At 47.6% G+C, this 14,400-nt stretch overlaps 1 protein-coding gene across 3 annotated transcripts in view; it reads right to left on the bottom strand.

The window, feature by feature from the left end:
• UBE4B (ubiquitination factor E4B) overlaps positions 1-14,400 on the bottom strand; it is a 120,636-nt gene that overhangs the window by 6,632 nt on the left and 99,604 nt on the right. For all 3 annotated transcript variants that reach the window (XM_081816873.1, XM_081816871.1, XM_081816872.1), the window contains 4 exons: positions 10,931-11,057; positions 8,816-8,960; positions 4,370-4,504; positions 2,174-2,365 (listed from right to left, as the gene is read on the bottom strand). In XM_081816873.1, the coding sequence (XP_081672999.1) occupies positions 2,174-2,365; positions 4,370-4,504; positions 8,816-8,960; positions 10,931-11,057 (599 nt within the window). The remainder of the gene's footprint in view (positions 1-2,173; positions 2,366-4,369; positions 4,505-8,815; positions 8,961-10,930; positions 11,058-14,400) is intronic.

Genomic DNA, 14,400 nt, shown 5'->3' with positions numbered 1-14,400 from the left:
AAACCAAGACCACTGCTCCCAAAGGAGCAAACAAAATTCCACTACTATTCCTCTGGAGCTTTCTAGACGTCCAACCTTCCTTCCTCAGCCCCCCAAACCCTCTTCTGAGACGATCATCAGGGCCCTAATCAGCTTACAGCCACTATAAATGGAAAATGCCCAACAATCAGAACAAACACCACACTGTAAAAGGAAGCAAAAAGCCCACTTAAAATGTTTTCCTGTCCATGGCAACACTGGTACATGTGTGTGTTTGCTCCACGAGTCTGGAAGAGCAGGGCTACAGAGACACTCAAGAAAAGCCACGTGCCACGGTGCAGAAAGTGCGGCCTACGACTCAAGCCGGGTGCCACCACAGGCCCCCACCCCACCCCACAGGTATTACCGGGCATTGTCCCCCACTTGGTCTTCACCATCTCACGGGCTGTGCTGTGTTTATTCACACTGCAAGTTGGTTACGTTCACCACTCGTGATGTGGCAGCCACAGCAAGGCCTGCCAGCAAGACCCCGCTACGTGACTCTTCCAAGTCTCTTACAGTAAAGAGCAGAAGAGTCTCTGGGGACTTCTCACACCGCGACCTCTGGCCAGGCTACCACAGCCTGGCTGCAGTTGGCCTGCCGTCCAGCAGACACCCCCATCCGGATGGGGGCGCGTCTTCGTTTTCTTTGTCAACTGCAGACTGCCACTTACTGTCCAGAGGTCAGCATGTGCAGTATTGTAGAGTTATCAGCTAGAAAAACATCCTTGCACCTCCCCACAGTAACTGCAAACTCTTACCCCCTCCTATACCACCTTTTTTTTTTTTTTTAAGGATTTTATTTATCTGACAGAGAGAGAGAGAAAACAAGCAGGGGGAGCAGCAGAGGGAGCAGGAGAAGCAGGCTCTCTGCTGAGCAGGGAGCCCAATGCAAGGCCTGATCCCAGGACCCTGGAATCGTGACCTGAGCTGAAGGCAGACGTGTAACCTACTTCGCCACCCAGGCGCCCCTTTACCACCACTTTTTATGGAAAACCTGCTTTAGACATATGTGTTGTTTCCCCATCACTCTGTCAAGACCGACTCTCTTGCTTACATCCAAAAGTACCCACATATGTGAATTATATCTCAGTAAAGCTGTTATTAAAAAAAGTAGTACCTACAATTTCCATATTTTACTATCATTCCTTTGGGTGAGATATGGGTGAAGAACCTTCTAGAACCCCTACTGCTGGTTAACCTGAAACGTGAGATTTGGACAGAGAGTGTGAACAAAGATGGAGAGACAGATGAGCATGGAACTTTTTGGGTGTTTTCAGTAGAGGGCAGAGAGGCTGGGAGTACCTGCTCAGGGCCAGACTGCCTGGGTACGAACCCTGCCTCTATCCCATACTCCCTGCTGCCTGGAGCAAGCTGCGTCAACTCTCTGTGCCTCAGTTTCCTCAGGTAAGAATGAGGAATCTAATAGAACCCATACCACAGGATTTTGCGAGGATTAAGTCAACGAAAACAAGCCAAGTGGTTAGAACTTGGTATTCAAATGATAAACGTCAGCTCTCAGGATGCTGCCATGATGCAGGACAGAACACGGCGGGTGGGGGAGCCCTTTATGAGACTGCTGGGAAGTCAGGGGGTGGGGGTGCTTGGACTACATTGGCAGGTGTGGAAATGACAAACATGGAACGGGCGTCATGACTGCGGCGGACACAAGGAATAGAGCAGAGAGAAGACTGTGAAGATAACCACACGAGGTTTGAAACCAGAAATCGCAATAACAGCACCAGCGCGGGGGGCTTGGGAAGCAGACTGGGACCCCTGAACCCCTGAGAAGGCTGGACCTTGGTGGGAAGGTGATGGATCTGCTGCATGAGGCCCTTGGCAGGATGGGCTAGGAACCCCACTGGAGACGGATCCGGGAGCCAAATCGGCTTTCACACCCGAAGGAAAAGAGCTGATTCATCTTCATTTACACCAGACAAGATCCCCTGGCCCACGTGGTGATTATTTCCACTTACGTACTAAAAACCTCCCAAACCACAAGTTGAAAAGTACCGCCTTCCCTGATTCCAAGTGGGCAAAACCCAGGGACAGATGGGTCTGCCAGGAAGTCCAGAGAGATGCGAACTCTGGCCAGCCGGGTCGGCGGCCTGAGGCCCAGCCTCCCCCTGAAATGGCCTGCTCCCTGGGCACTGACCTGGTCGTCAGCAATGGCTTTGGCGAACCGGGCGCAGTCCAGCTGCAGGTAAATATCCGTCAGTTGGTCCAACAGCTTCTTTGGTTCAAAGCCATACTTCTCAGGGTTTTCAACTTTCAGGTCACGGCACTTGGGGCCACAGAGTTGCTGAAGATTAAAGTTCAGCATTGCAGCCAATCGGGGTCCAAGTTCCTAGGAAATCACAGGGTAAGAGGACAATTCGTGCTGTTGAGACAAGCGAGAAGGACCAAAACTCCCATTTCAGTGGAGAAACATGAATTGGCTGGATTAATCTTCAAAGAACCCCTTGGATGTACTGTGAATCATAAGCTGAAGAAGGACATTTATATGCAAAATTTTCTTTATTCTCCATCTCTAATCCAGTAATTCTAACACCTAATAATGTTACAGGTTGGTGGAATATCTATAAATACGAAAAGAAGGCAACCGTTTCTTTAAATTCACGCTTTCAATGACAAAAACAAGTATCACTCCAAATTCACTGAGAAGCAGGTTAAGAGGGAAAATCACTCATAATTCCATCTCAAATAATTTATTATAGTTTCCTAACAATCAAAGACTCGCTGAATTGGGAGTTCCTAAACATAAAATAAAACATGTTTTTAGGGCGCCTGGGTGGCTCAGATGGTTAAGCGTCTGCCTTCGGCTCAGGTCATGATCCCAGGGTCCTGGGATCGAGTCCCGCATCGGGCTCCCTGCTCTGCGGGGAGCCTGCTTCTCCCTCTCTCTGTCTCTGTCTCTCATGAATAAATAAATAAAATCCTTAAAAAAACAAAACAAAACAAAACATGTTTTTAGTGCAGGGATTGGCCAACTGCTACCTGCAGGCCGAATGTGGCCCAATGCTTATTTTTATAAAGTTTTATTCACACAGCCACACTACTTGTTTATATATATTTTTTCTGTAACTGCTTTTGTGCTACAAGAACCAAGCTGAGTAGCCGTGCCAGACTGCAGCCCACGATGTCTAACTCTTCACTATCTGGGCTTGGTAGGAAAAGTTAAAAGAAATTCCATTTGCAAGCCCCAGGGAAGCAAGGGTCTGAACTATCTTGTTTGAATTAGTTGCGGTGTTTGCATGCTTTCAATAGTGAGCTCGGTTTTGTTTCACGTTCCACTGCTCTTTTGTGAAGAGAAGTGAAATGGAAAACGGACAGAGGAGGAGACTCATTGCTGAGAGGCACCCAGGCCAGGGTGTGGCGAGAACGCTGAGCACGGACACTGGAGGAAGTGAGGAATAAAATTACGTTCCATTGTAAACCTGTCACCATATCTCCAGGCAATTAATGACCAGCTCCCAGGCCCCTTCCTTGCCTTCGTCACCACCCTTGTCCTGGCCACACCATAAAGCTTCTGTGCTGTGCGGCAGGGGGAGGGCAGGGGGTCAACACAAAGCAGCGATCTTCAGTTAGGTCACTCAGTTTCCATTTCAGGGGCAGGACCCAGGTCTTAATAGTATCAAGGCCAAATATTCTGACTACCTTCAATCTATCATAAACCCCAATTATGGCTCTCATTACCCTTCGGCTTCTTGAGTGTAACAAAGCTACAACCAGGAGAACCATAGATCTTACCCGTTATCAATGATTTCTACTTACTATATTCTCTTTTAGATTTTTTTTTTTTAATTTATTCATTTGAGACACAGAGATACAGAGAGAGAGAGAGAGAGAGAGCATGAGCAGGGAGAGAGGCAGAGGGAGAGGGAGAAGCAGGCTCCTTGCTGAGCCAGGAGCCCGATGTGGGGCTCGATCCCAGGACCCTGGGATCATGACCTGAGCCGAAGGCAGACGCTTAACCATCTGAGCCACCCAGGTGCCCCTCTACTTACTATATTCTAATTTCTAACTGATGCTACTTTCTACTTTTTCTATAAATAAAATACAGGAATCAATAACAATAAAAATATGTCACAGCTTCAGCATTAATAATCCCATGTGCTATGTAAGCAGAAAGCAAATTACGTTATTTTGGAAGAGACTGTTTGCAGACTTTGGTCTCGCCCCAGAGTGCTAGATCACTTCGCATAACTGGGAACAAAATCAGCATCAAGCTTTCACTAAGCAACTCGGAGCTGAAACGTCCAGGATCTCAATAACTACCTTTAGTGACAGGTGACGGAGCCTTACTGTGGAATCCGACACACAAAATAAACATCCCGAAGGTTCTACTCACCGGTCTGAGGAACGGCTTCTGGACCTGCTTTGTGAGGATATGGAACATGTCCACGGTTTCTGTTGCCAGGGCAAGATAGGAGCGGGACACACGCTCGTCCTGAGCAAGCTGGGACTGACGGGCTTGCTGCTGATCCTAGGAAGGCCAAGCAGAAGTCAGCACTGGCCGTGAGCTCACCCGCACGCCGAGTGTGAAGGAAAATGGGACGAGCGCACAACAAAGCCCATAGGCTGAGGGAATGAGAACGACCCAAACCAGAGAATTTTCCAGATAACTGAAGTTTATTCTTTTTCAGCGTGAGAACTCTCTGGGTCTCTGAGTAAGGTGACCTTGGCACACTGTTTAACTTACATGAGCCCCTATTTCCTCAATGATAGAAGAAGTCACCTTCAACTTCTATGCGGGATGAAATTAGTGAATCTTCCATCACACCCGATACATGTGGTTGCTAATCCAGGAGAGTTTGTTTCCCTGAATAACAACTTGTAGTCACTACTATTTTATTTTATTTTTTTTAAAGATTTTATTTATTTCAGAGAGAGAGAATGAGAGAGAGCACACGAGAGGGGGGAGGGTCAGAGGGAGAAGCAGACTCCCCGCCGAGCAGGGAGCCTGATGCGGGACTCGATCCCGGGACTCCAGGATCATGACCTGAGCCGAAGGCAGTCACTTAACCGACTGAGCCACCCAGGCGCCCCAGACTGCTAAGGTTTTGAGTTTCGTCTCGCTGTGCTCTCGGGCTGTCGCCCCGGACAGCATGCTTGCCTCTGGCACTGTCCTCCTCCTTCAATTCTGCCAGGGGCCGGGAAACAAGATAATAAGGTGTGTTTGACTCGGGGGTAAAGCAAGGTGGAGCACTGAAGGCTCTGGGATGGAGAAAACACCCAGCAACAGCAGTGAAGACGAAAATTCTTGTATCGCGGCTCAGAGGCCGTCTTACTTCATGCTGAGGGGAGGGCAAGAGCTAGAGCAGCTGATGCCGCCACAGGAGGACCTCCTGGGGCGGTGCCCTCTGAGAGGGTGCGTGGGGGACGCCGTGCAGCGATGCTGGGTAACTGTCCGCTGCCCCCTTGGCCAAGAACGCGCCTATAGAACACACGTCCAAGCAGGAAGACATAAGGACAAGGTGAGAACTAGTGCAATGCGTGTCTGCGTGCCACACGCTTTCCTCCACACATGGTATCCGGGCCCTCGTCCAGGCCAGGCCCACCTGCAGGCACTGGAGCGTGGAACATGACCAACAGGCTCGCAGGCTTCATGGAGCTTAGCTCTCAGGCAGGGAGACAGGCAATAGACAAACGCCCACACAGACACACAAGTCTGAGAGTGATGGAGAAAAGGCAAGAAGAAGAAGAGAGAAAGAGTGGTCAGGGACAGCCTCTGAGAAGGTGACATTTAGGTGGATGTCTGAAGAAGAGACTCAGCAGAAATCGGGGGCAATGGTGCTCCCAGTCGAGGGAACAGCAAGCGTGTCAGCAGGAGGGCCAGGAGGCCCGTGTGGTTCGGGGAGAGTGGGTGACGGGGAAAATGGTGGGCCAGGGGCCTACTCTAACTTGGGACTGGACTCTGTGTGAGAAGGGAAGCCTGGACGAGTTCTGAGTCAAGTGGTGATAATGAGCAAACAGGTTTTTTTTAAGATTTTATTTATTTATTTGAGAGAGAGAATGAGACAGAGAGAGAGAGCATGAGAGGGGGGAGGATCAGAGGGAGAAGCAGACCCCCTGCTGAGCAAGGAGCCCGATATGGGACTCGATCCCGGGACTCCAGGATCATGACCTGAGCCGAAGGCAGTTGCTTAACCAACTGAGCCACCCAGGCGCCCTATGAGCAAACAGGTTTTAACAGCATCCCTCTGGTATGGACACAGGCAAGAGTGGAGGCCGAGAGACCGGTGAGAGAGGCTACAGCAAGCCAGGTGAGAGAGGGTTGTGGCCTGGAGGTGGGGCAAGAGGCCAGATACGGGCATTTTAGGGTAGAGTCTTGAGGCGCTTGTTGAGGGAGAAGAATCAAGGAAGACTCCCAAGTGTTGAGTCAGAGCACTTAACAGAATACAGCGGTCACTCAGTGAGGCTGGGCAGACCCGGAGAGGAGATGTGGAGGACCCCACTAAGGGATACTATTAGACCACCGGGCAGAGGGGCAAGTCAACAGCTGGTTGGTGAAGCAGGTCTGGAGTCAGGAGAGATAGGAGCTGAGGAGACGCATTCTGGAATCTTTAGAATACAGACCGTTAAACAGATGAGATCACCCAGCAGTGACTTTGAGCTGGGGCATCAGGCCGTGTGTGGGAGCGCTTCTGGCTGCCTGACAGGGCTCGGGGTAGGAGGGTACATCACTGGCCCGAGATGTTAAATGTCCTGCCACGTCGGTGCAGTCTCTCGTAATAACGAACTATTGCTACGGCAAAATTCCGCTGCACTCACGATTCCAACTAGCACGCTCGCTGAGAGACAGCAACCTCAGCCACGGGCGTGGGGAGAGAAGGGGAGAACCTGAGGGCCGAGCAGTGGCGTCCTCCAGCATTCAGACGACGGGCCGTGGGAGGAGCAGGCACGGAGCGGGATGGCAGAAAGTGACTTCAAGGTCAAATGGACATGACGTCGGGAATAGCACTTGCTTGAAAGGATGATTTATGCTGTCTTCTCATCCATGAGCACGGAAAAGTCAATAGGAATTGTTCGGCTATCTCATAAGCAAATGCTAGCAAGCACAGACTGTGAATGAGATAATGTGCCACAGACCAGTATCCCTCCATCTCCGACATTAGCTCGGCTGAGATGAGCATCTCGAGCAACATAAAGTGGGCGCTACAGAAGTAGAGAGAAAGGTGAAGATCTGCAGCCGCACTGACTGGGGTAGTCCAACCATGAGGGACTACTTGGACAAGACTTGACTCAAAGAATGGGTAGGATTTTAATATATAAGAATGGAATGTAGAGAATTGTGGACAGAGGGAATGTCTCAAGGCACATGAAACAACAGAAGCTACCCAGTCCTGAGCTACATGGTGACATCTACCGTTCCTCCTCATTGCTCTTCTGCAAAGCAGGGATCGTCTCTGGTTTGTGGACAAGGAAACAGAGATTAAGGAACTCTGAAGGCATGGCAGTGTCTGTTCTCAAACCCAGGTGCCCTCGACTTCACAAAGCTGGAGCTCCTTCAACTGGCCTCACCTGTTTCCCAGCCTGTTCTGCAAGGGCCTGGGGACCCGTCCGTATTGGAGCCAACAGACCGGAATGGGAGGTAAGCTTGGAAGGATCTCTTAGAGCTACCGTAGGGGGGGCCATGGAGCGTCAAGTCTGAGCTACCTCCCGCCTGTGCGACATGGGGAGGTGCGGGAGGGAAGTTTTGGAGGCACAGGAGCAAAACAGTTTAGCAGGTGTGTAGACGTGAATACGAGGGTAGAGGGCAGGCTGGACTCGGACAGGCGCCAGGGCAGTGCCAGGGACAAAGAGGACAACCACTGCATCATCTCAAGAATACGACGAGAGGGGTTCTAGCAGTGTGGCAGCCTGGACTCGGGAAATCCAGCATTCACGGGCCCTGGGCAAAGCCCCCGGGGGGTTTCAGTCTGTGGTGTAAGCACGTTAGCTACAGCAAGATGGAAACTTCTCATCAAAGCTGCCTGAATACTTGGAATGAAAACCTTTCCTAAATGGGCTTTCATATGTGCTTACCTTATCTTAAGCATTAGAAGCTCGACAGCATTTTCGTTTTGAGGATGCTACTGCTAGTCAAGAAAAAACAGTCCTCCCTACTTTTCCACGAGAACTCTTTTTGGAAAGCAGTTCTGATTCTGGGCCTGAGAACACCAGGCACAGAACGAACCAATGTATGAAGTCACCCGTAGCTGTCGAGGGCTAAGTAACTGATCAGAGACCCATCTACACGGCGGCAAGAAATGTCAGAAAAGCGTGTCAGTGTGCTGTCACTGGTACAGCATGAATTTCTCACGGAACCTGGCAAAACAGCCCTCTCTTCCATTAATTACTGAACATAAAAACCAAGATCAACTGGAAGGAAAAAACCCACCAGAATCCTGCATGAGTCACAGAGTTGTCTGAAGATCACATGAGCAAACCAAATGCCTCTCTGGCACCGCATTCTAGAGATTTCCTTCCTACTTTCATAAATTGACACCAACACATTCAGATAATAAAAGCTCTTCTCCAAAAAAGCCCTTTGAAATTAAAAGGGCAAGAAAGTTTTCAGGACACATTTTGAAAGACTTCTCAACTCATTTCTTAGCTTTAGATCAGGTGTCTAAGCTTACTCCTACCCCAAACCTGGGATGTAACTTCATGGAAGCCCACAGGTGGGAGGTGACAAGCAGTGACAAGTCAGTCACAGCTATGTCACCAGGGCCCACAGATGTGGCCCCGAAGCAGAGCTCTGCCCGGGGCGAACGGCAGCTTCCCCGCCACAGCTGTCCCACTATGTCCTCACCCGGGGCAGCTGGTCCCACTGTTCTTTGTTCTTCATCTCTTCTTGCACTTCGTGGATTCGCTTCAGAGACTCCAGACTTTCATCGAGCAAAAACGTCGTGTCATTTATCAGCATGTTTATATAGCGAACAAACTGCTTCCCCGAACTGAAAAGGCAATTACATTGGACATGGTCATACAGCTCCCTGAGGCAAAATGCCGCAGCAGATCCCAAAGAAAATGGGCCCCCGCCCAAAGTGCCAACCACGTCGTCCTGTAAGACCGCCCACCTTGGCACCACTCAAGTACTGCGGAGGTCAAGGACTATGGAGTTTCTCCTTGGATTTTGTTCCTCCTTTGAAGTAAGTGTGATAAGCCCACTTCAGCGGTGCAATGGAGGTACCCTGCACAATTTATGAGAGCCAATTGCTAATACTTCAGGATTTTGTGAGCAGATTCCCTTGAGAGCTTAAATTTGGCACCAGTGGAAGTATTTACATCCCGCTTCTCGGCCTTTTGGCTAAGATCAAGTGTGGAAAACCAGCAAATGCTGAATTTTCTCCCCTTCTTCAGAGAGCAGGTTTACCAACACGTCCCTGGCTCATTCTCTCAATGACTTTAAGTAGAAAAGACACTCTTCCAGACTAGAAAATATGCTTAAACTCACCAAGATACAAAGAAAGCACAATTACCCACATATAAGAGACAAGAGAATTACCAATACAGTGATTCCTCATTATAAAGACACACTGAAGAAAAGCTGGAAGCTGCAATATTGATAAAGGAGAATATTAACTCACTTTCTAGAACCTGAAGCTTCCCATCTATAAAACTGTCCTGCACATCCTGTTACAGTGCAGGGCTCGCTTGGGCACTGAGATGCCGGCGCACCGTTAGGCTTTGTAACTGCAAGATTAGTGGAGCAAAGAGGAGCTACATACACTTTAGGATCTACTGCTGTGTAATCAGGGGGCGGGAAGCCCGTGCCTGGGGAGGAGAAGTTCCTGTGAACAAGGGTGGGAAGCTTAGATTTCAGGAACAAGGAAAGTTCAGGGCAAGCACTCCCACTCAGCACCACGCAGATCAAGCCATGGGCCTGTCTGGTCTAAGCTCATGCCAGGGTTTGTGGGAACATAATTCCGACCATAAGAGCAACTTCTGGAAAGAGAATTAACTTGAAGAGTCTACTCTGCAGAAACCTATCTAGCAAATGGTAATATGAAATCTTATTGACTAGTAACTCAGCTAACAAGTGACAGCTAGACTTGATCAGTGATCTAACATGGGTTGCAAAAGATCCAAGCAGATGGGATAAAATTTCTCCTGAAGAATAATTCAAGAGTTCAACATTTTCATCTCCCTTCTTTTTTTTTTTTTTAAAGATTTTATTTATTTATTTGACAGAGAGAGACACAGCGAGAGAGGGAAACAAGCAGGAGGAGTGGGAGAGGGAGAAGCAGGCTTCCCATGGAGCAGGGAGCCCGATGTGGGGCTCGATCCCAGGACCCTGGGATCATGACCTGAGCTGAAGGCAGACGCTTAACGACTGAGCCACCCAGGCGCCCCAGTCTCCCTTCTTTTTAAAGCACCTTTCCTTTTAAAGTAACTTAGATGAAATGACTAATGTCCAGATTTAGGTAGCCACTAAAATTTCAGGTAGGTAACAAAAAGTCCTTAATCAAGGTTTAGGGACTTATTACAAAGAGTGACATCTGAAATGACAACCCCAACCTAACCGCTTCCAAATCTGAAACCTTCCTAACACTTTGCATCTAAAGCTTGACATCATGTTCCAGAACACTTTATGCTCTCATTCCAGTCATTCTGACAACTTCACTTAACACTGTAATCGCAGAAACACCCAAAAACACTTCACGGATCATCTCGGAATATTTATAGATTCTTTATGTATACATACCATCCCCAAAGTGTCTTGACAAAACTAAAGTTCAGCAATACCTCGCAAGCACAGACATTTAGTTAACTCTGCTCACATGTAGCAGGACCATCTAGAAAACTTAAAGGAGGCTGCGACCAAGCCAACAGTCCAGGAGAATCAGCTCGGAAAGATTTAAGCAGTCACCCTACCTGTGATTTGCAAGAGGGCAAGCTGTGACATCGGGCGCCCGATACTCACTTGAACTCCTCCATGAAGGTGCCATGGTGAGCTATGTTTTGCCAAAGGCTTTTAAAAATGGTGCTAATGTGATAGCGAATGGTGAACTTGTCGTAGAACTCACTGGTGGCTCCGGTGTGCTCAACATCTAGAGAAGAGAGAAGGATGGGTACTGCCTTACCTTTCTAAACGCAGTTACTGCGTCCACGATGTTACTGAGCGAATACAAATCTGTAAACTCAGAGATGTGATAAGATCGTGCACCTCTCTCTCACATGTAAGGCAGGACAGAAATCAGGAGGTGGTTCTGAAGACACAAGCTTCACAGTGAAGGGCCGGGAATGACACGCCAAATGAACTGGGCTCGGAAAGCAGCTGGCCTCATCGGCACAGCTCCCACCCGCCAATGACCAGAAAAAAAAACTGGGTTGAATTTTCTTAAGGTCCACATACCTATTAAATGTGACTACAGGCCTACTTCATTTTATTGCGCTTCATAGATACTGTGGGTTTTTGTTTTTTTTTTTAATTACAAATTGAAGGTTTGTGGCAACTGTGCATTGAGCAAGTCTATCAGCCCCATTTTCCCAACAGCATTTGCTCACTTCATGTCTCTGTGTCACATCTTGGTAATTCCCACAATATTTCAAACTTGTTCATTATGATCATATTTGTTATGGTGATCTGTGATCAGGGATTATGACTCACTGAAAGCTCAGATGATAGCATTTTTGGCAATAAAATATTTTTATTTTTATTTATTTATTTAAAAGATTTTATTTGGGGCGCCTGGGTGGCTCAGTTGTTAAGCGTCTGTCTTCGGCTCAGGTCATGATCCCAGGGTCCTGGGATCGAGCCCCGCATCGGGCTCCCTGCTCGGCGGGAGGCCTGCTTCTCCCTCTCCCACTCCCCCTGCTTGTGTTCCCTCTCTCGCTGCGTCTCTGTCAAATAAATAAAATCTTTAAAAAAAAAATAAAAGATTTTGTTTATTTGAGAGTGAGCGAGCGAGAGAGCACAAGTGGGGGGAGGAGGAGAGGGAGAAGCAGACTCCCTGCTAAGCAGGGAGCCTGACGGGGGGCTCGATCCCGGGACTCGGGGACCATGACCTGAGCCGAAGACAGATGCTGAACTGACTGAGCCACCCAGGTGCCCCAATTTTAAATTAAGATATATACATTGGTTTTTTAGACATAATGATAATGTACACTTAACAGACTGCAGTATAGTGTAAACATAACTTTCATATGCACTGGGAAAGGAAAAAATCCATCTGACTTCCTTTATTCTCATATTTGCTTTATTATAGTGGTCTGGATCTGAATCTGCAATAGCTCCGAAATATGCCTTATTATTTTAAATACTTTTGTATAATTAACATTTTCAAACATGTACCCAAGTAGAGAAAAGCTTAGTAAAATCCTATGTACTCATCACTCAATTACCAATTACCAAATCTGTGTACTATTAATTAAAATGGAACAAAGATCAAACTCAGTTATCCAAAAGACAAATAGCTTAAGCGTGAGAAGTTCCTGAGTTTATGACAAGTTTTAAAAAGAGGGAAAGTTGTCAGGTGAAGCCAATAAGGCTCAAGAAAGAGATAAAAATGTAAATTAAAATAAGATACCATTTTTACCTATCAACTTAGCAGATTATTACAAAAATGACAAAACCGCGCGTGAGGATCTGGGCAGGAGGTACCTTCTGACTGCTGGTGAGAATGAACAGTGACACAACCCCCTGAAGGCAACGTGACAACTTGCATCACAAGCCATCAACGAGCCCATCTCTCTGACCCACCAATTCTATGCCAGAAAACGCATGCAGGCAGGTTCAAAGACTGATCTCCCAGGATCCTCTCTACAGTATGATTTACATTAGAGAAAAAATATAAATGCAAATGCCCAACAGAGAACATGAAAAAATACTTGTGATATACAAAGTGAAAAACACAGGTTACCGAAGGGGGCCAATCATATTTAAAACCACACACACACATACACACCCATATGTATATACGATACAGAGCAAAATGTTAACAGAGATTCTGAGGGCAGAGACTATCAGTAACTTTTATTTTCTTCTTGGTATTTCCTATTATATTTTGCAAAGAACATATTTTTTTTTGTGACAAGAAAGGTTATTTAAAAATGAGAGGCAAAAAAAAATAAATAAATAAAAATAAAAATGAGAGGCATAAGATAATTAACACTTATCATACAAAGACCTGAAAGCACTTACACATATTCATTAGGTCAACCTTTCTTTACAATGAACTAAGTGTCATTTTGTTAACTGTAGAAAAGTGTGAACTGGGGCGTCTGGGTGGCCCAGTCGGTTAAGCGTCTGACTCCTGGTTTCGGCTCAGGTCGTGATCTCAAGGGTGGTGAGACTGAGTCCTGCATCAGGCTCCGCACTCAGTGCGGAGTCTGCTTGAAGATTCTCTCCCTCTGCCCCATCCCTGCTCATGAGCGCTCTTTCACTCTCTCAAATAAATAAATCTGTATTTTAAAGATTTTGTTTATTTGAGACAGAGAGAATGAGAGAGAGAGAGAGAGAGCGCACATGAGAGCGGGGAGGGTCAGAGGGAGAGGCAGACTCCCGGCTGAGCAGGGAGCCCCATGCGGGACTCGATCCAGGGATTCCAGGATCATGACCCGAGCCAAAGGCAGTCGCTTAACCAACTGAGCCACCTAGGTGCCCAATAAATCTTTATTTTAAAAAGGTGTGAACTAAAGTGTGGAGAGCTGATTTAGAAAGAGTCTACTTGAGAAAGACGCCGGGGGGCTGATACAGAGCCTCTCATAGCCTCAAAATCGCCCTTAATACCTATACCACTTCCCGAGCACAGCAAAAGCTAGGTAATGCCAACATTTAAAAAATTTCACTCCTCATGCTCCCTCAAAACTGCAGCGGCCCGAATTCTACTTCGCAAGTCCGAGTTCTAAGGGGCCTGAAATGAACCACATCCTGGCTGGCCTTGCTCCCCTGCTGCTCACTGTGCTCCCTCCCACAGGTCCTCTTATTCACTAAGCTGCCCAGGCCTCAGGGCCTTTACACTTGCTGTCCTGGTTGCCTGCTACACTGTGGCTGAGATCATCGTATGATTCACTCTTCTGTCTCATTTCCAATGTTACTCCAAAGTCACCGTCTCAGAGACCTTCCCTGACTGTGCTCCTTAAAGTAGCATCACGCCCTCCTCCCCCACCAACCATCTGCAAGTATCTTATTTATTGGTTCTGTTGTCTATCTCCCAACTAGAACGCCTGGCTCACAAGACCAGTGACTTGGACATCCTCACCACTAGGCCTTAGCATCAAAACCAGTGCTGACGCACAGTAAGAGCTTCATAAATATTTGTAGAATTAGAGACTGAATCTACTTGGGCTAATGCTGGCTTTGCTGATTCAGATCCGCCTGGGGAGGAGAAGAGTCTGGAAGTAAGTCTTAGTTATCAGTGTTCTTCTAAGTTCTGAGTAGCCAGGTTGGGA

Source organism: Leptonychotes weddellii, chromosome 4 (genome assembly GCF_054177405.1).
Source record: "Leptonychotes weddellii isolate Sample4059 chromosome 4, ASM5417740v2, whole genome shotgun sequence".
Lineage (NCBI taxonomy): Eukaryota > Metazoa > Chordata > Mammalia > Carnivora > Phocidae > Leptonychotes > Leptonychotes weddellii.
This window is presented reverse-complemented; position numbering and strand designations above follow the sequence as displayed.